At 36.0% G+C, this 19,829-nt stretch overlaps 1 protein-coding gene across 2 annotated transcripts in view; it reads left to right on the top strand.

Annotated features, from left to right (window-relative positions):
• LOC131165858 (uncharacterized protein C630.12) overlaps window positions 1-18,945 on the top strand; it is a 35,549-nt gene extending 16,604 nt beyond the window's left edge. For both annotated transcript variants that reach the window (XM_058123982.1, XM_058123981.1), the window contains exons 6-14: window positions 5,627-5,723; window positions 8,870-8,929; window positions 9,022-9,122; window positions 9,310-9,344; window positions 9,435-9,492; window positions 9,590-9,664; window positions 9,735-9,892; window positions 9,981-10,247; window positions 18,398-18,945. In XM_058123982.1, the coding sequence (XP_057979965.1) occupies window positions 5,627-5,723; window positions 8,870-8,929; window positions 9,022-9,122; window positions 9,310-9,344; window positions 9,435-9,492; window positions 9,590-9,664; window positions 9,735-9,892; window positions 9,981-10,247; window positions 18,398-18,647 (1,101 nt within the window). In that variant the 3' untranslated portion in view covers window positions 18,648-18,945. The remainder of the gene's footprint in view (window positions 1-5,626; window positions 5,724-8,869; window positions 8,930-9,021; window positions 9,123-9,309; window positions 9,345-9,434; window positions 9,493-9,589; window positions 9,665-9,734; window positions 9,893-9,980; window positions 10,248-18,397) is intronic.
• Window positions 18,946-19,829: the final 884 nt, after the last annotated feature.

Genomic DNA, 19,829 nt, shown 5'->3' with positions numbered 1-19,829 from the left:
TTAGTGAAGGGGGAGGAAATTACAGCTGAAAAGCCACTTTCAGAATTCATTCACTGATAATGATGTAGGGAGCCTGATGTTGGACAAAAAAAATTGTAATTTTAGTGAGTTTAATTATAATAGCTTCCCCCACCCAAAAAATATATAAAAAAGAAGAAGAAGAAGGTAGGTTAGTACTGTGGAAGCCAGGGATGTTCTGGGCTAGATGGTGGTATTCTTTAAACTGAACATGTGGACATTGGCATCATGCTTCTATTTAAATAAATGTTTTCTATATATGTTGAAAGAATGGTTGACGTGAAGAGGATTTGATATATATATATATATATATATATATATATATATATATATTACTTGGTAAGGAGATTGTATATTTGGATCATACATGTATCCTGCGTGAATTGTGATTAATGTATATGCATGCATATGGATTGTTTTGAAAAACCGTGGGTTTTATTATGGATCTCTATTGAAGGTGTGAGGGGCATTTGTGTGGTATAAGTTTGATTCCCATTTTCATAAAATAAGGAATGTGGTTATGAAATTTTTTTTGGGAATGTGTTTTCACAGTTCGAGAATTGACATGCATGGTTGACAAATGTGTTTCATGTGGGTAAGCTTTGAAAAGGGCAATTGCAGAACACATATCAAAATGTTCAAAAACACACCAGTTGACATTGATTGGGTTGGAATTGGTCAGGTTAGAGAGTAATTTTCTCAGATTTTGTAGCTGGGTGTTCTTAATAAGATTGTGTTGCATACAAGCATAGTAGAAAACTTTGATGGTAGGATGAAGTAAGATAGAGGGAATGTAGAGTAGTAGTGTTGCATATGAGTGATGTGAGAGAACTATGAAGGAAATAGGATGATGTTAGGAAGTCAAGGGAAGGGGAATATAGGGATGGTGGTAGGATGAAGTAGGACAGAGGGGAATAGACAAGGGTATGACAGGCTACTCTTTCTGGAGAAAGAAAGAAAGAAATCTGGATTCTGGAGAGAAGATCTAATGGGGAAGTGGGCTAATGTGAGGCAAGTGAGTGTTTCTTATAGTTATAAGAGGTGATAAGTGGTGGTTCTTGATGAAGGATTAAAAAATGCCATGTGTCCAGAAGGGGTACATGGTGGTATTTGAGCTCACTAGGAAAGGTTAAGGGTTTGGGCTATCATTAACAGGATCCCAACCTGAGGTCACTAGGCCAATTCTTCTAATTCATTAAGGACCCAAGATCAAGTAGGGACAGTACCACAGATCCCATAGTTAATCCCCTCCTGATGCATATTTAACCTCTCCATGCCCAGCGCTATTAAATACTTCCTTCGTTACAGCTTGATCAAAATTGCTTAAAATCAATCATCACAAGATAAGATAAGCATAACAATAATAATGGGCCCATAAATGTTGGTCATGTAGGTGAAGTGAAAGGTGAGCCTCACTTTGATTGCCATTAATTAAGGATCAGCTGAAATTAAAATAAGGGCAAAAGACACTCACCTCCCCTGAGGTTTGGCAAAAAGACAAAGACCTCTCTTGAGATTTCAAAAATCCCAAGGACCTCCTCCGAGATTTATCAAAAATGACACAAACCTTCCTTGAGGTTTCAAAAATGCCATAGACCTCCCCTGATGTTTGCCAAAAAGATATAGACCTCTCCTAAAAAAAACTTGTCTTTTTGAAAAATACAAGGGAAGGTTTTTGTCTTTTTGACAAATCTGAGGAGAGGTACTTAGGAATTTTTAAACCTCAGGGAAGGTCCCTAGAATTTTTGAGACCTCAAGGGAGGTGATTGTCTTTTTGTCAAATCTTAGGGAAGGTTAGTGTCTTTTGCCCTTAAAATAATTATGATTGTCAACAGATTTCAATGTAATTAGTTACTTTTTTGGACTGAAAAAAAAAGAACTGTTTAAACTGTAAAGGTTAGAATCAATGCTCTACTATCACATTGTTGGAGCAGTAGATTGACTGCTATGCTGATTCTCTTTTATGTATCTCTTCACTTGTGTATGGTTAGCTACAAGTGATATTTCCTGTCAGACTGTTGATATGGCATATTTCTATTTTATTATTTTTCATGTCTGGTTTCTTCCATGTGTCTAGGGGGACCCTTGAATTTATGTGCATTATATATTTACAATTATTATGGTGATTCTACTGCTCAAATCAAATATCTCTACGTTTTCTAGGCATTGCCATTGTTGTTAGTTGTGAAATCTGCTTCAGGAACCATTTGGAAAGTCTGTCACAAACCAAGATTCTGACATTTGTTTGAACCAAATAGTTTGTTTCTATCTTTTTTCTGATCCGTGAGCCATCAGCACTTGATTAGGCCTCTCTTCACCCCCCCCCCCTTCCAACAAAAAAAAAGAAGGCAGGTGCCTCTTTTATCCTGTTCAATTGTTGTAGGATTGAGGCCCAATAGGTGTCATAGAGGTGCAGAATGTGTCTGTCGACTATTAGTTTATTTTGAGTAGGACGTGATATCTTCTTACAGGAAGTATAATGAGGTTTTCTTTCTTGTGTCAAGGCATGTGGTGCAATTTGCTCATCCTGTATTAGAGGCCTGCTTAATTTTCTGTCTTTATTTTGTGCAAGGAGGTATTAAAAGTGTTTGATATCTGGGGAGCAAACATATTTCACTGCTTACGGACCACCCACTATGGGGAAAAAAATGAAGAAAACTAAGTGCTGACTGGGGCAGATCAGCTTCAAGTGAAGATTCAATTATCATGGATTACTAGTAATGTGCCTGCGTTATGCGTCAGGTGCATTCAAAATTCAATCTATCACATATAAATTAAATAACGAACATAAAAAATATATTTAACAACAAATATAATTTGTTGTCAGATTTTTTTCCCTTTTGTTTTCTAAGCACTGCAACGTTCTTGAATCAAGCCACGCCAACATACACACACCCACCATGTGTCAATATTGATTACTGATGATGCACCCAAAGCCCACCCCGGCCACCAAAAGATGCCAAGTTTAACAAAAAAAATAGAGAACTTGTATTGTCTTAAATGTATTGGAGCCAAATGGGCTGCCCCAATCCACCCAGTGCCACATGTTGGTCCCAAGAAACACCTCACCCAACTTAATATAATCATAAATGATATAATTTTATTTAAAAAGAAATATTAATTTTTTATTTTAAAAGTTTTTTGTTAACTACTAATTAATAATTAATAAATATTCATGCATGCATTGTGCCATGATGGCAGGGATATGTGGACAATAGACATGCATGCATGGCATGGCATGCCATAACAACAATAATAATAAAGTAAATGGGAATGGCCGAGTGGGGGTTATGGAATATGGAGGAGGGAGAATATTGAATAGAGTGGTTGCTTGTGCCCACCTTTTGCACATAAAGGTGGCAACATTTTTATTTATTTTTAACTAAGTGATTAAGAAAATGGAAGAGAAGCTGTTAAAAGAAGAGGCGGCCAAAGGAAGAGAGGAAAAGGTCACTTATTTTATCTTTTATTTTTTAGGTAATAACAAAAGATGGGTTTGTCCAGGGACAATGGAGGAGTTTTTGGCAATATCTTTTGTTGGGTTTGGTAGGAAGGAAGGAAAAGCACTATGGATTAGTGCTTTATCTGCAGTATTTTGGGTTTGTGGAAGGAATGTAACTTGCGTATATTGTCAGGGAGAAATTAGCATTTTTGTTGGTGTGGGAGAACATTGTCAGTAATTTCATGGGGGAATGCTTCTCAGGTATTCAATGGGATTGGCTTTCTCTATTGACTTCTTAAGATGTGCTAATTTCTTTGGGCTGTTTTTTTTACATCTTTTGGTTTTCTTATTTTGTTTTCCTTGGGGTTTCCTGGACTTTGTTAAGGAGGTGTTTTTTTCCCTGATTTTACATTCTTATTCCATCTAATGAATTTCTTTTGCTATAAATAATGAAAAGGAAAGTGGAATCTTGTTGCCAATTGAGGTGACTGTGAGTCTGTGACACATCTACGCCTCTTTGAATTGATAGACACTCCCTTTCTTACTTAATTTTGCATCCTGCCCCCATAGCCACCCAATGAAACATGTCGGTCCCAAAATTCACTTGGACCAACTCTCAACCTGGACCCACCCGAGACACCAAAAAATGACATGTGTCAGCCTCTAATGCCCTTAAACCCAACTTTTATATATTTATAGATTTATTTAGTGGTTTGTCTCCAGCAAATTGGATGTGGCTTCGCCCTCAATTTCATAAAGTTGGGGGTGTTATGTTTGAATGGTCTGTACACCGTACAACACTTTCAAAAAACGTCAAATTATGATTTGATATTTTGATTTGATTAATTTACTTTAAGGACTATTTGACAATACTACAATTAGTTCATTGCACATTTGTTGGGGATTCCTATCTATTTTAGGACTGAAATGAGTTAGAATCAATGCATTCTTGGTAACCGCCATTTTCCATCAATCTCTTTAGAGTGGTGGCTGTCTGCAATTTTGAATAAAATTTTGTCTAAGTTTATACTCCTCCATATCTTTCCTCACAATTGAAAATTAAGATGCACTTTCGAGGGCCTTCTTAATTCCTTCCTTTTTTGTTTTTTGGTCAAGCTAAGTGTCAAGTAAAGACAGAAATACATCTGGGGATTGTCAATGTTTTAATAACAGATGCAATCACAGCTGAATCTGAAGCACCTCTAAGGGGGCACTTGATAAAATTAAGTAATAAGTGTTAAACAATGAATTCAAATCTGATTTCTGAATTAGGTCTGAATTGAACATGAACCGGTTAGTGAATCTAAAATTTGAATTATCTCAACTGTTAGGTATCTAGTATCTGAATGTGTTGCTTTCCAATTTTAACCTTCTTAATGCTTAGGAGCATAGATATTTGATAAAATTAATAAGCAATTGCATGAGCTAAAGTTTTTAATTTTACATAAATAATATTTTCTTGCCATATAGTAATTAATAATTGTAAATATAAAATCTAATTCATTGTTGTACAAAAATAAATTTTTTTATTTTAATCACTTGGGTATTGAGTTTTTTGTCAAATTCATTTTTGATAATGGATAAAATTAGAAAAGAGACCTTTGAATCTGAATAAGACATGTTTCCATGTCTAGTTCTATCAAAAGAATTTTAAGAAAATTAAGAGTTGCCACCAAACGCTCTGATGTCTAATTGGTTCACTTATTTAGTGAACTAGTTCGAACATAACATCTATTTAGAGGCCATTTAGATCAAACAAATGCTTCTTAACTAACCATCAAAGTTAATTCACAAAACTACAGTATGGAAGCTCCCGCTTGATATATTCTATATGTTTTCTGTTCATGATAAGTATTACCTGTCACATGATCATTATCGAAGAAAACTGATTAACAAATTCCATATGATGAATTTAACATGTAATTTGGAATAAAATGAGGATTAGGAATACTTCCTCGAAAAGAGTAAAATTCTTGTGTGCAAATATACCAAAGAAAAACTGCCACTCTTTCTAGGGGTTTTGCATAACAACATCCAACATTCTTATTTTGTAGTCTGGTATCAATTAACCAATGTACAGCACTTGTATCATGGGATATGAGACTATTATTCCTTCACTCACATATTCTTATTACTTTATTAGCTTGTACTTTTAACTTTTTACAGGTTATAAAACGCTATGAAACGGAGTTTGGAAAGAGGAACAACCGTTTTGTACTTGGAAAAGTTGAGTTCATTGCCATTGATGCCCAAACTATAGATGGTAACAAGAAAGTGTTTTAAGTCTTTTGCCTTTCAATCTTTACTGCGTTGATGACCATTTGAAGCATTTTTGAGGATTTTGATGCTCATATGGCTCTGAACCCTAGAAATAATATTGTGCATTTTTACCGTATCCTGAAGCATGACTTTTACTTGAGGTTATAAAAAATTTCCTGATATCTATCCATTTGCTTTTTTTTTTTTAAATAAAAAAGCATAAAATTGTAATTTTTATTTCCTGTAGTGATAATGATGGGGATTTCTTAGATGAGCATGATTGGCCTTTTTTTTTTGTGGTGATTTTCCTTGTTTACACAACTTTAACTGCTATTTTCTTTTTAATTTATTTCAGGCCTATAAATTTCCCACAACCACAGCTGCTTCTACTTTTGAGAAAATAAATTTTAAGGGCAAAATACACTAACCTTCCTCGAGGTTTTCCAAAAAAGATGTTGATCTCTTAAAACATTCCAAAAATGATATTGACCTCTTTTGACATTTAAATTTAATGACAGTCGGACCCTCTCCTCTAGTTGATATCAAACTCTTTTCCACATTGAAATTTAATGACATTTGTCCCCCTCCTTTGACATTTAAATTTATTGACACTTGCACCCCCTTCTTCAGTTGAACATCTATAAAAATAGAAGATGTATTGCCCATCTTTAAAAATGACTTCTAAATAATGGAAGTATTTGAATAATCGAACAAAGTTGCTTTCCATAGCTATACATCTTCTCCATAGGTGCCTCAAGGATAGCTTTGCACTAGTTGGCATCGGATTATATATATATATATATATTGGTAACGCATTTTTCAATGACCTCTGGGCTTTTTAAAGGCATTAGGGCATTTTCACTTACTATAAGACCGATGATACCTAGAATGTGGAATATTTCGGATCATGAAACTGGAGTGGGATAGTGGTGCGGAACATGCTTTAAAATGTGGAATATTAGGTGTATGCTTATATATAGATATATTGGTGAAAAACATGTCTAGTGCTTGTATATTTTGGAGCTGACATTGAGGTGTTTCAAAATTCAGGAGAGATTTTCTTTTGGTTAATAATGAATGAAAATAAAATTATAATACAATAGTTTTCAACCATAACTAAACCTATGTTATGATATTGAATTAAAACTTTGGAGCATCAGATTTAGCATTTTGTAATGAAACAATTACCGCATTTCAGAATGTTTGTATCAATTCGAGGTTCACAATGGCGCTAGCATTTTCTTGCAACCATGTGTAAGACAAATATCACTGCTTGGGAGGTGAATAAATGGAGGGGGTATTAATGTCCATTATATTTAAAGCTTAGGGAAGCTGATGTCTTTTTTTATCGTTACAGGAGTCTTTTTGGTGAACCTCTGGCATGGTCATTGTATTTTCCCCTACATTTAATCCCATAACTTTTGTGTTTAAACAGAAAATATGCCATCAGGCTGACAATGCCCTTTGTTGCCACAGCACTTCTCTCAAGCCTAAAACAGGTGTGAGAGTTGTGCCAAGCCATGTCATGTTAGTTATATGTGGCTTATTTGTGGAATAATGTACATCGAAAAGTTAAAACTCTTTGCTGTTGGCTCAAAACTGCTTGTTAGTTCTCAGAATGTCGGTGATTTTGGTTTTTTTTTTTGGTATGAATCCTGTAGTATGACAGGCTGTAGATATCTTTCTTCTGAAGATTATTTTGAGATCGGCTGTTGACAGCCAAGGTCTTAAATTTTGATTTCGACTCAAATTTCGAAGCTCCAAAAGTACGGAAATTTCAACAGAAATTTTGATTTTGATGTCAATTTTGATTTCGATTTGAAAAATAACGGAAATTAGTAGTAAAACATGGAATTCTTTGTGAAATTTTAGAAATGGTTCATAAACATAATAATATAAGTTTTAGGACTAATATATTAGAAATTAAATGCATCTATGTTTTGTATGAGGTGGAAAAATTGTAAAATAGTATGCGTATCAAACATATTTGTAAGATAATATACATTAAACATATTCAGTTAATACAAATGAAATTCATAAATCATTTAAATAGTATTTATTATACTAATAATGATAATTTAGACATGAATGGTTAAATAAAATGTTACTGTAAGTTTATTTTTTCATATAATTTCAAAAGCACTTGTAATATTTTTTTTGTTTTGATAAAATAAATTAAGATAGAAATTTCACTTCACTCCTAAATTTCTCCTTTGAATTCTGACGAAATTTCATCATATAGTTAAAATTTCAACAAGCTTCGCTAAAATTTTGAGATTTTGATAAATTTCGGATGATTCGTTGAGATTTTGATGGAAATTATACAAGATAGAAATCGACTGCCATTTCAATTTCAAGGGTGATGGAAATCGAAAATTTTGATGGAAATTTCGACAATTTTGTGGAAATTTAAGACCATGTTGACAGCCCATAGCCCATCCTTCAAGCATTTGCGCAAATGCAATTAAAATCTCTTTATGCACATGCATTGCCAAGATTGGTGTAGGAGGTGTTGGTGTAGTTGTTCAATAATTTGGAGACATCTATTTAATATTTAGATTGTGACTGTTCTCATGGACATAAGAATGTTGTCAAACTGTAAAAGTGAGATTGCACGAGTTTCGAATATGAAGAGAAGGGGAGTGTGTTTGACAAGTTGCAGAGGGAATGGAAAGCCGAAATATGGGGTTATATTGTTCTTCAAACTTTATTATTTGGTCCTACTAAGGTGTTTCACATAGAACCCTTCAAGCAAGGCTGCTTGGCTTGGTTTGATCAGTCTAATTTTCCTATGCATATTGCCAAGCCTAGACTGACCTGTTATTATAGAGTGTCTGTCTGACAACAATAGTTGCTAAATTTACATCTTTGTTATCTTATGCACAGATTATTCCTCGTCATTCCCTGGGTTCCTAGCGTGATTTACCCAGTAATATATACACTAAATTCATATAATTGTTATCATATGTGGAAAGTACTTTCCATTTCCTTTGATGTGCGTGGCATTAGAGGCATTTAATCTGTTTTTAACTGTACATATCATTTCTTGTTATGGGATTAGTTGGTGTGTTCTGTTTGGCAGTGCAAAGCTTTCTTTTTTATTTGATTTCTTTTGATGTATTAAGGCATGGGCTGATATTTCATTTACAGGGCATAAAGAAGGAAACCTGCCTTCTGCTTCCTGGGGATTTGTTAAAAATGTCTCCATGGGTACATAATATATGAGTTATATTTACTTATATGGTTAGGTTGGTGCTTATAATATTGGAATATCTTACTGATTTCTTTTTGTGTTCCTGTAGATGTTAAATTGTATCCAAGGGTTTTATTGACCCATATTCCATTGTATCGGCCAGAATGGACTTCCTGTGGCTCTTATCGATATTCTCCAGTTATCAATCAGGTATACTTCTGTTATTTTTTGGACAGAAGTTTACAAAAACAGATAAAGGATGGAAATTCCTCAAAATTATCTTTCATTCTAAATACTTTCACTTTCTATACGTTTTCTTAACTGGCAGTATTTTGATTCTCGCCGCAGTAATAGGTTATAAATTTTAAGTGACATATATGTGTTTTTTAATGTTTAGAGGGTTTCTCGAGCTGTTCATGATCAAGATATAGCGTAAGTTGCCACTTGTCCAACTTTTTGTACGACACTCTCATTGGAACTGCTTTGACTAGAATTATATTTGATGGTCGTCCAATAACTCAGGTACCAGAATTATATATCTCAGGAAGTATCCGACTACTTATTGGATTCAATCAGACCTGTAGGTTCTCTCTCCTCTCTTGATGCATCTGGTGGTTGGAAAAGTAAATTCTATATTAAAGGGCACCGTGTTTACATAGAATAATGTGTGACTCCAGGTTCTCGTACTGTCTGCACATGATCATGATCAATGTACAGTGACCCATATGCCTAAGTATGGACCAGTCCCGGAGGTAAGCATCTTGTGTTTGGGCAAAGTATATTCTGTTGTGGGCATGGAATTTAATTAATGATACTATGCAGCACACTTTAGGTACCATAAGTTGGCAGCAGGGAAATTTGTATCCATCTTTCATGCTGTTGACAGCTAATAATCTTGCATTCCCAAATGCTTCCAGCGAGGGAGATGCAATCTCTACTCATCTTTGCTTTCTTCCAATGCAAACACATATTTATATATGGTAATTCACAATGTTGATAAAGCATGGGTTTAAAGGTTGGGGAAACCCTTTGGCTCTTGTTCTAAACTCCATTTTTCATAATGGTCAGGTATCTTTCTTTGTTGGTGCTCACCCTTCTTGCTACCCTCTTTTGGCCAACTAAGAGTACTGGCTTTTGGCGTCGCTGTGGTAATTTTATGGGCCATGCCAGAGGACTGATAAGCAACAATCTTTTCAACATTGGGACAAAAGATAAAGATGAAGATGAGAATTGTGAGTATGAGATGATTTGGGATGCAGAAGGATCAATGCATCTTGTGAAGAAAGCTTCTAAGGCTCCTACTGTATGTTCAAACGAAAGTGGTTTGTTAGAAAGGTAATCTTTCGCTGCTCTGTTTACCCTTTTGGGGTTGTGTCCAGTTTGATGCCTCTAGTTTAGATCATCTTTTGCTGCTCTGTTAACCTTGCTGGGGTTGTGTTCAGTTTGATGCCTGTAATTTTGCTCGTCTATTGCTCATGCTTGTACAATAGAGGCTGTTATCATGCCTGAAAATTCCTGTAGTTCATAAATTTAAGAACAAAAGGATTGACCATATTTTACTCAATCATATCATGCATGACATCATATTATGCATTATGTCTACATGTATGTCATCATGCTGTACTGTTTGTGTTCTAGTGCTGTATATTGTGCAATGTGCATGCAGATTTTTCTACAAAGCTCAACCAGCTCAATCTCACATTGTGATGATAGACGTGCTGAATCATCTAGTTTCATTTCTTGCGCCACAGTATCATTAGTCATTTTCAAGCCTGTTTTACTGCCTTAATGGATGGCTGCACTGAACCTATTTGTCGTAAACCCTGTAGTATTTTTTAATGCCTGACTGAAAGCATATTTTCCTAAGAGTCTTTTAAGAGTTCCAAGGAATCTAAGCATTAATGATATTTTGAGAAATTTATTTTACTTTAATTTTATTTTTTAAAGCTTGATATGCATTGTTGATCGACAACCTAATAGCTTAAGCTTTTAGGTAAACTAGTTGCTTGACATGGTACCATAGCTATGGTTACCAAGTGGTTCTGGGTTCTAATCTTATCGTTCGCATGTATTGTGTAGTGTTTATAAATTATCTTATTGCATGTAATCGGTGTTATTTTTCGCTTGTTTCTCTCTCCGCGTGCACTCAGCTGCACATGTGGAGGAGTGTTTAAAGCTTGAACATCGTGACCCACAACCAAACAGCTTAAGTTTTTAGGTAAAGTGGTTGCTTGACAGTTCTACAAAAATATCATGAGATGTACTACAAAATCTGCGAGATGGTGTAAAATGACAAAAATGTGGAGACTTAAGCAGGAATTCAACAAGCTGTACATTAGGTTCTGTCTGACTAAGATGAAAATGCAGCACCCAATGCACAAGGCTGCCACAGTTTGGTAGGGGTTGTTTTCATGACTTTGGACCTATCACTGAAGTGCAAGTTTTTATTTATTTATTTATTTATTTGTTTATGGACTTCACCATGAGTTAGATGCTGGCCTCAGACTCTAGGTTGTCTTTTATAGAATCCCCGCTTCAATGTTTAGGAACAAGGAACAACGGCAGGAGTACTTGAAGCAATCTTGGAATATCTGCTCTGTTCGTAGTTTCTATAGCCTTTTTGCATAACTTATGGTAAAATGTGCTTCTTTTGTCTCTAATTCTAAATTTGAGGATAAGAAAGAGAAGCATGCCATTTTCCTTTTGGATGCCATACTCGTGGTCATATTGATGTCCATTGTCCACATTGTAACCTTATAATTAAACAAGAAATGTATGAGAACGATGATGCAGATAATCAGATTGTCAAACCATTAAGTCCAAGTGACTGATAAGGATATGAAGATGTTGAAGATAAGAGTTGTGATATCCCATGGATGAAATGCTTAAAAAACTAGATGTTACTACCCATATCAACATGGTGTACCTTTCTTTTCGGGAGTCTTCCTATAAGAACTTCATAGTTAAGCGTGCTTGGCTTGAAGCAATTTTTGGATGGGTGACCACTTGGGAAGTTTTCTCAGGAAGTGTGTGAGTGAGGACAAAAACACACTGAAAAGGACATGTGTTGGTTTGTGGGGCCAGTCATTAGTCCGATAAGGCCCGCCTCCCCTATTATTTGGTCCAGGTGGAGGAGGAGAGACGCAATGCTCTCTGGAAGACTCAGGTTGGAGCGTTACAAATGGTATTAGAGCAAAGGGGTAGTTATCCCCGATCCTTGGGAACTCTCACTTATGAATGATTGTGGCGAAGTAAGACTCTCCGCCCGAGGGCTTGTTGAATTGAGGGACGGCGATATGTAACGCCTTAATCTCAGTGAGTGCTCTAATAGGTACTCGTTGTTGCCACGGGCGCAAGACCCCCAAGGGAAAGTGACAACGCCCGAAAGGGGGGTCGTTACAAATGGTATCAGAGCCAACACCCAGCCGGAAATGTGATGAGATTCACATCGCCTGGATTTGGAAATGTAGGTTCACAACGAGGACGTTGCGTTCTATAAGTGGGGGAGAATGTGATACCCCATGGATGAAATGCTTAAAAGACTAGATGTTACTACCCATATCAATATGGTGCACCTTTCTTTTCGGGAGTCTTCCCATAAGAACTTCATAGTTAAGCATGCTTGACTTGGAGCAATCTTGGGATGGGTGACTACCTGGGAAGTTTTCTCAGGAAGTCCGTGAGTGAGGAAAAAAACACACTGAAAAGGACATGTGTTGGTTTGTGGAACCAGTCATTAGTCCGATAAGGCCCGCCCCCCCTGTTCTCTGGTCCAGGTGAAGGAGGAGAGACGCAGTGCTCCCTGACAGACTCAGGTTGGGGCGTTACAAGAGTAGCATGTGAGTATTATTACTTATTGTGTTTACAGTGACTGGCTATTGCAAGAGCCCACCAAAATGATGCTGTTAAGGTGGTATTAAAGCTAGCCTATCCATATTATGGTGGACCTAGGTTCTTGAGTTTGATTAATACGCTTATTCCAACCCTTGGATTGGCATTTTATTATGATTGTGAAGATTATCATTATATTCATACAAGAATTCTGAGGAAGTTGTGGTTTACTCATATCAATCTGATTTTGAAGATGATATTCATATGCCTACTCGAGTTCCATTTTATCATGCATGTGATGTAGGATGAGAAGCTGGTATTTGGATGGATCATTTTGAACCAATTTGGAGGCCTATGTCAAAGATAGGTTTAATAGACTATTGGCTCCTAAAGCCAAATGTGCTTAGTTAAATAGTCTATTATGCGTGTTTAGTTTGCTTCTAGTAGGATCATGTATTTTTGGGGCCTTGTCTATAATATTTGTGTATTTTAGGGGTATGTTTGTAGTTTCATGTAATTTTAGGGGTATATGTATAATTTCTTGTGTTATTGGCTTTCTTATAAATAGGGCTGCAAACGAGCTGAGCTGAGCTGAGCCAAGCCTAAGCATGTTCAAGCTCGGCTTGGTATAAAAACAAGAAGGCTTAGGCTCGGGCTCAGCTCAATATGAAACTTAGAAACTGGGCTTGAGCTCAGCTCAAGCTTGACTCAGGCTTAGCTCAGCGAAGCTGGGCTTTAAGACATACGTAATATTTAATTACTTTAAATCAAATATTGGAAGACTACTCCATGCGGGGCTGGGAGCATGTACAGCTCAACCATTGGATGGGAAAATGTGTGGAAGAATCTTGGATTTATAGGCAAAGGAGAGGTTCAATGATGAAAGAGATTCCCGTGTGGGACAAGTTTGGGTAGTTTACACATTTACAGGCAACCCACAACTTCTCCATCTCTCTGCTTGTCTCACTCACAGAATTAGGCACTCTGAGTTAAAGTTGAAGGGAAGCAAAGCAACACCCACTGCCTGATTTCTCCCCAGTCAACACACAATCAATTAAGCAGATTGGTGAATTAACGGTGGCGAATAAATGAAGAGGGCATTGGCTTGAAAAACCCATGAAATGGGGGGAGCTGATCTTAGATGCTGACACAGAACCACAAGTGGTGGATTTTGTGGGAAGCCCAAGCCAAGTGTTGCTTTTGGGAAGCCTCCTCGAGAGACAAAGAATCCCACATCAAAAATTCTTAAGGGGGCTGAGCCTCCTTATTTCTATAAAATCTCCACCCTTTCCCCTCCCCTACTGTCACTTCACTCATTGTAATTATAATAAGTAATTAATTATTAATATTAATAAGAATTGTAAATTAGTGTTGTAAACATTTAGATATTGAAAGGGAATTATAGATAAGACAGTATTTAAGATTTATTAATATAATATAAACATATTATTGTTGATTTGTAAATGAATAAATGACTAAATTAAGAATTTAATAAATCAGTAACCAAAAAATTAGTAGGCTCAAAATTGAAATCAAGTCCATTACTGAGCTAGTTATCGAGCTACTTATGAGCCAAAACAAGCTGAGCCCGGCTGTGCTCACAGTCGGCTCGTTTACAAACTGAGCCTAAAAATTGAGCTTGGGATTCACTCATTTAGATAATAAACGAATCCTTACTGAGCCGAGCTCCTGAGCTGCTTGTGAGCAGCTTGGTTCGTTTGCAGCCCTACTTATAAATAGTGTGTGAAAGCCATGTAAAGTTGGTTGTTGAATTTGAATCGATAAGTGAATGTGCGATTCCCCCTTATATCTCCTCTCTCCCATCTTCCCTCTTTTCTTTTTCTTCTTATTCTTCCCTTTTCCTCTCTCACATTCTCTCATGGCTGCAGATCCTTGATGCTGTCCTGCATCACCATGGTCCTAAATTCTTTGCTATGTGTTAAAGCTTGATGTACATTGTTGGTCCATAACCTAATAGAAGTTTTTAGGTAAAGCTGTTGTCTAACATGGTATCAGAGCTAGTTACTAGGAGGACCTGGGTTCTAGTCTTGTTGCCTGCAATTATTGTGTAGTGTTTAAAAAATTTTATGTTACCTATCATTGGTGTTATCATGTGTTTATCTCTCCACGTGCTGTTAGGCTGCATATGCGGGGGAGTGTTAAAGCTCGATATACATTGTTGTCCCACAACCTAACAGCTTAAGCTCTTAGGTAAAGTGGTAATCTAACACTATGCTATCAAAATGGTAGCTTGTTAGTTGTGACATGATATTAGGGAACCATGGCACTGCGGACACGAGGTTAGTTTATCATTGAGTGAAATTTTATGTTGGTTGTGCTAAGGAGGCAGTAGTATGTCATCCATTCCCAAAGGTTTTTTGACATGCTGTGCTCGCCTCAAAATTGGTTCATGCCCAAGCTTCAAGTGAAGATTATATTAGCTGGCCTTCGAAGTTCCAAGAAAAATTGAGGGGTGAGCTCTTTTCAAGAAGGGCCAACCATCAATATTATTGTTCTATGAGTCTTTTAGGAATTCTAAGAAATCTTTAAAATCTTGATAATTTCATTTTTCAAAAAATTATTTTATTTTTAGTTTATTATACGAAAATTGTACTTCAACCCAAGATAGGTTTTTCCTGGTTTGTTTGCATGGCCCCCTAGACTAGTATCTTATCCCAACGCCGTGAATTTGATCATTAAAATTATGGTGCTTAATTAGAAAATTGAAGCAATGAGATATACAGACTATTATACTCAAGTAATGATACACAAATGCAAGCAATTAAAGAGAGTAAGGGAAAGATATGCAAAACTCTTTGTAGTGGTTTGCCTATCCCAACCCTACATCCATTCTCTTAAAACCTCAAATCACCTTGAAGTTCTGCTATCACAAATGAAATTACAACCCTTTGCTTTCTATAAAGGCAAGGACACCAAAAACAACCCCTTGCTTAGGCAAGGACACCAAATTCTTGAATACAATGGAAGAAGATCCTCATTCCTCCCAAACATAGATATACCTTTTCAAGTGAATGCCCAAACTCTCAAGCAAGAATATCAAGTTTGTCACAAGACTTTTGGTATTTTCTGTTTGGAGGAAGATGAGCAAATAAAAGAATCAGAGAGACATTGAGGGTAAAATTGATTAGTGGTGTGTTATCAATAGCCTCTGTTTTGTTCTTTTAAGCTTAGAGGGTGCATGTATCAAAAGGTCTGGTCAACCTATCAACTAACCACACAATCTGCCCAGGTCAATCACTTAGACTGATGGACCATCTAGGCACAGTATCTGGGTCAGTCGACGGTCATCAAGTCAGGCAGGGAGTGGGGGAGGACATCAATCAAGGCAGAATAGCACAGATCAGTCTATTTTTTACTTGTTTTTAATGTCTGTGCGATAATGTGGTAGTCCTATGGAATTTAAGCACATATTATTGCAAACGAAGACAATAATAATTACAATATAACAATATAATTTCTTCAAGTTCTTTCGATCATCCATCTTGGGTCACTTTTAAGAACTTGTTCACTCACAACTCAAATTCAAAAACAGTAGTCCAAGGAATTTGTTATCATCAAAACTGAATGAATCCTTAGGGCTAAGGTAGTAATCCATAAATGTTACCATGGAATTTGTCGGAGTTTAGGGTTATAATTTTAATTTTGGGGATATTCTCTTGTTCAGAATATCTTTGCTCTACATCTTTCCCATTATAGTATAATGCTCTTTGTGTACAAAGAATAAAACTTCTATGCAATGGAAATTTCAAGGGCCTCAATTTATGGAAATTTCATTGATTATGATTCAAAGAAACAATTGAAACTTACAGTAAAGAATGAATGAGATTTAGGACATATTAAATTAGATGAATCTAAATAATTGAAAAGCCCCAAAACTTTGCTTCTTTTTTTTTTTCAGTTTTAAATTTTAAGATCCAAAATTTTGGTCAAAATTCTTAAATTTTTGCAAGAACAAAAAAAGAATAAAAAAATTGATATGGTTTCCATTCAACTCCGCACTGAATTTGAAATTTCAGAAATTTAATACCATGCTTGTGCATAAATATACTATCCTAAAGGAGCTAAGCGAAATTTTGATTTCATCGTATTGATTTTATGGAACCATGGAAACTTTAGTAGGCACAATAATGCATTACTTGGAACGGAGATATTGTCAGCATAGTGCGCAAACAATGATTATATGTTGTATAATGTGCAATAATTGTAAAATGATAAACATATTTAAAACTTAAATTAATATTAATGAAATTCATGATACAGCCAATTGTTAGTTCACTGGCAAATGCAACTTATCATGGATAGTTTTTAAACTCAATTTTCAATTTTGAGGAAATTTTTTCCATTATCAAAATTTTGAAATTTGTGTGAAAATGTAATTTTGATAAATTTTGGATGATTTGTGCAATTTTTGACAAAAAATTTATGAGATAAAAATTGTCCTCTATTTTGATTTCAATGGTGTTGCAGAAAGGAAATTTAGAAGGAAATTTCGAATATAAGATCATGATGACTTCGATGTGCTATCAACAGGATTGTATTTCTGAGGATTGCTTATTTTTCTATTACTAAATGTTTTCAAATTGTACATGCTTACACACTTGTAATTGTACTAGGGTGCATTCCAAGAGGGGATCTTAGCCCATTTATGTGGTCATCTCCTAGAGGAAGACAAGGACTTCTTTTCTATTTCTTGGCACAGCCCTAATTTGTGCTGCCCTTCAATCTCAAGTTGTCTTCTCCAACAATTCATCATGAGTTCCTCTGTGATTCCCCATGGCTCGACTTCTCATTTGCTCACCTCCATCCTGAGGATTGCTTATTTTTTTATTACTAAGCGTTTTCAAATTGTTCGTGCTTACTCGTGTAATTGTACTAGGGTGCATTGTTTTGGTATAGATAGGATACTTCTTGGACCCTTAGCTCTTGTTTGGTGCAACACATGAGTGCAATAAAACTGGCCAAGAGGGGATCCTAGCCCATTTATGTGGTCACCTCCATCCCCCATAGGAAGACGAGGACTGCTTTTCTATTTCTTGGCACAGCCCTAATTTGTGGTGCCCTTCAATCTAGAGTTGTCTTCTCCAATAATTCATCATAAGTTCCTCTGCGATTCTCAATGCTCGACTTCTCATTTGCTCACCTCCTTCCTCCCCCAAAATCATGGCCAGAACTCCTTGTTCCTCTCAAACTTGTACAAAGCTAAAGAAAAGCAAAGAACCCACTAGCCTTATTAATTGGGAATTCATTTTTCATTAATTTTTGGTATTATTTTGGAAAATGAATACAATCAGCAATATTAAAATATATATATCCAGTTTTGCAGATAGCATAATTAGCATTATGAGGTTTTCAGAAAATGAGATTTTAAAGAGAAACAAAAATTGTCTTTCATTTAAAAGGTATTTTTGATTAGCGTATACTCTGTATATATCTGTTATCCTGGCCTCTATAGATGGCAATCCGATCGTGGCATGTGAGTCAGTCCAGATTAATCCAATTCTATCCTGTAAACATTAGACCAAAACAAATGCACCTCTTGCACCCCTAGGGTTACTGTCATCCTGCACAGGAAGTGCCAATGCTTGAATCAAGCCTGAATGACACACGTATATATCAATGCTTTTCTGTTGCAGGGGCGGTGCTGTGATGCGTCCAGCAGCTAGAAAACAAAATTATCCCGAGAATGATGCATGTGAGACTTTCGATGTGAATGTGGATGTTGGGTTGGACACTACAGGAAGATTACTGCCCAGAACAAGCAAATCGAAGGCAAAGACAGTGATCCTCAGACTGGTTCGAGCATTCCGGATACTCTCGGTTGTTGCAGCAGTGAATGTCCCTCTCTACATGATGCTGCTGTTCAAGGATTGGATTGACCAATGATGTCAGAAATGGACTATTGAGAATAACATCAGCAATTTGCTTTTGCTTCAGGGGTTTCATTTCATGAAAAGATACCAAGCGAAAGTTTTTGACAACTTTTTGAAGCTCTAAGAGGTAAATCCAGTGCCAGTGGTCTGATCATTACTTGATGCGTGGGTGTTTCTTAAATGGTTAACTAGAAGAAAATCAGTGTCAATAGATGTTTTCATAATGATCGATATAGATTCTAGCATGACAGTACGTCTTTCCAATTTCACAGAAATAAAGTAATGTTTAATAAAAAATTCTCCTTTAAGCAGCCAGCACGCCCAAAGTAATGCGTTCATGCTCACAAGCCCACTTATTAAAGCATGCATAGGCCCTTTGTTGCAATCTGTTTTGGTTTCAGCTTATGTTTTGTTTTTGGTGTTTTTATATTGAAGTGGAGTTTTGAAAAACTTGTCCTTGGCATCTATTTTCTCGCTCATACCCTTGTAAAGGCTCTACAAAGCTAACAGCTCTACAAAGCTAACACTTCGTTTGGGAGATTTGTACTTTTGTTTTGGATTTGAATTTGTATGAATGGACCAAATTGCAGTATAAAACTATATTAAGTCCTGTACAAATTTACATAAATCTAAATTCATATTCTCAAATACTATCTAGTTATTTTTGAAACCTAAGCTGATAGGAGGGAGGATCAATGGATGTAAGAGAGGCGACCCCGACGCTTTTTGAACTTTGAATAGTCATAAATGTGCTATTACTGCATTTACTCTTTTGTTTTACAAAATTTATGTATTCTCTATTCATCAGCTTTGCCTTGTTAATGCAAATTTTGAGCAGAAGGGACTATTTGTCAAAGCACAGCTGGTTCCTCTTGACTGGGTTTATACAATTATACTATCATCTTACCCATATTTTATCGCTCCTACAGTGTAGTAGGCCTTTGAATTTTTCTTGCTCTTATTTTTCACCCCCCTACCGTCCCTCCTACGCCTCCATCTCTTGCTAACCCTTTGGATTCCCAGCGGTGATGATGATGATGATAAATTTGTTGTGTGTTTTTGAAAGAGCTTATTACTTTTGTTATGAGAAAATGAAAAATGCAAAGCCTCAATCTGAGATTTGAAAAGAATACTATGTTTGGAGAGATCTTGAATTTGGATTTGTATTGGATTTAGATAAGATTTAATATAAAAT

Source organism: Malania oleifera, chromosome 10, assembly GCF_029873635.1.
Source record: "Malania oleifera isolate guangnan ecotype guangnan chromosome 10, ASM2987363v1, whole genome shotgun sequence".
In the NCBI taxonomy this organism is placed as follows: Eukaryota; Viridiplantae; Streptophyta; class Magnoliopsida; order Santalales; family Ximeniaceae; genus Malania; species Malania oleifera.
The sequence above is the reverse complement of the archived record's forward strand: the minus strand, read 5'-3'. Positions and strand labels throughout refer to the sequence as shown.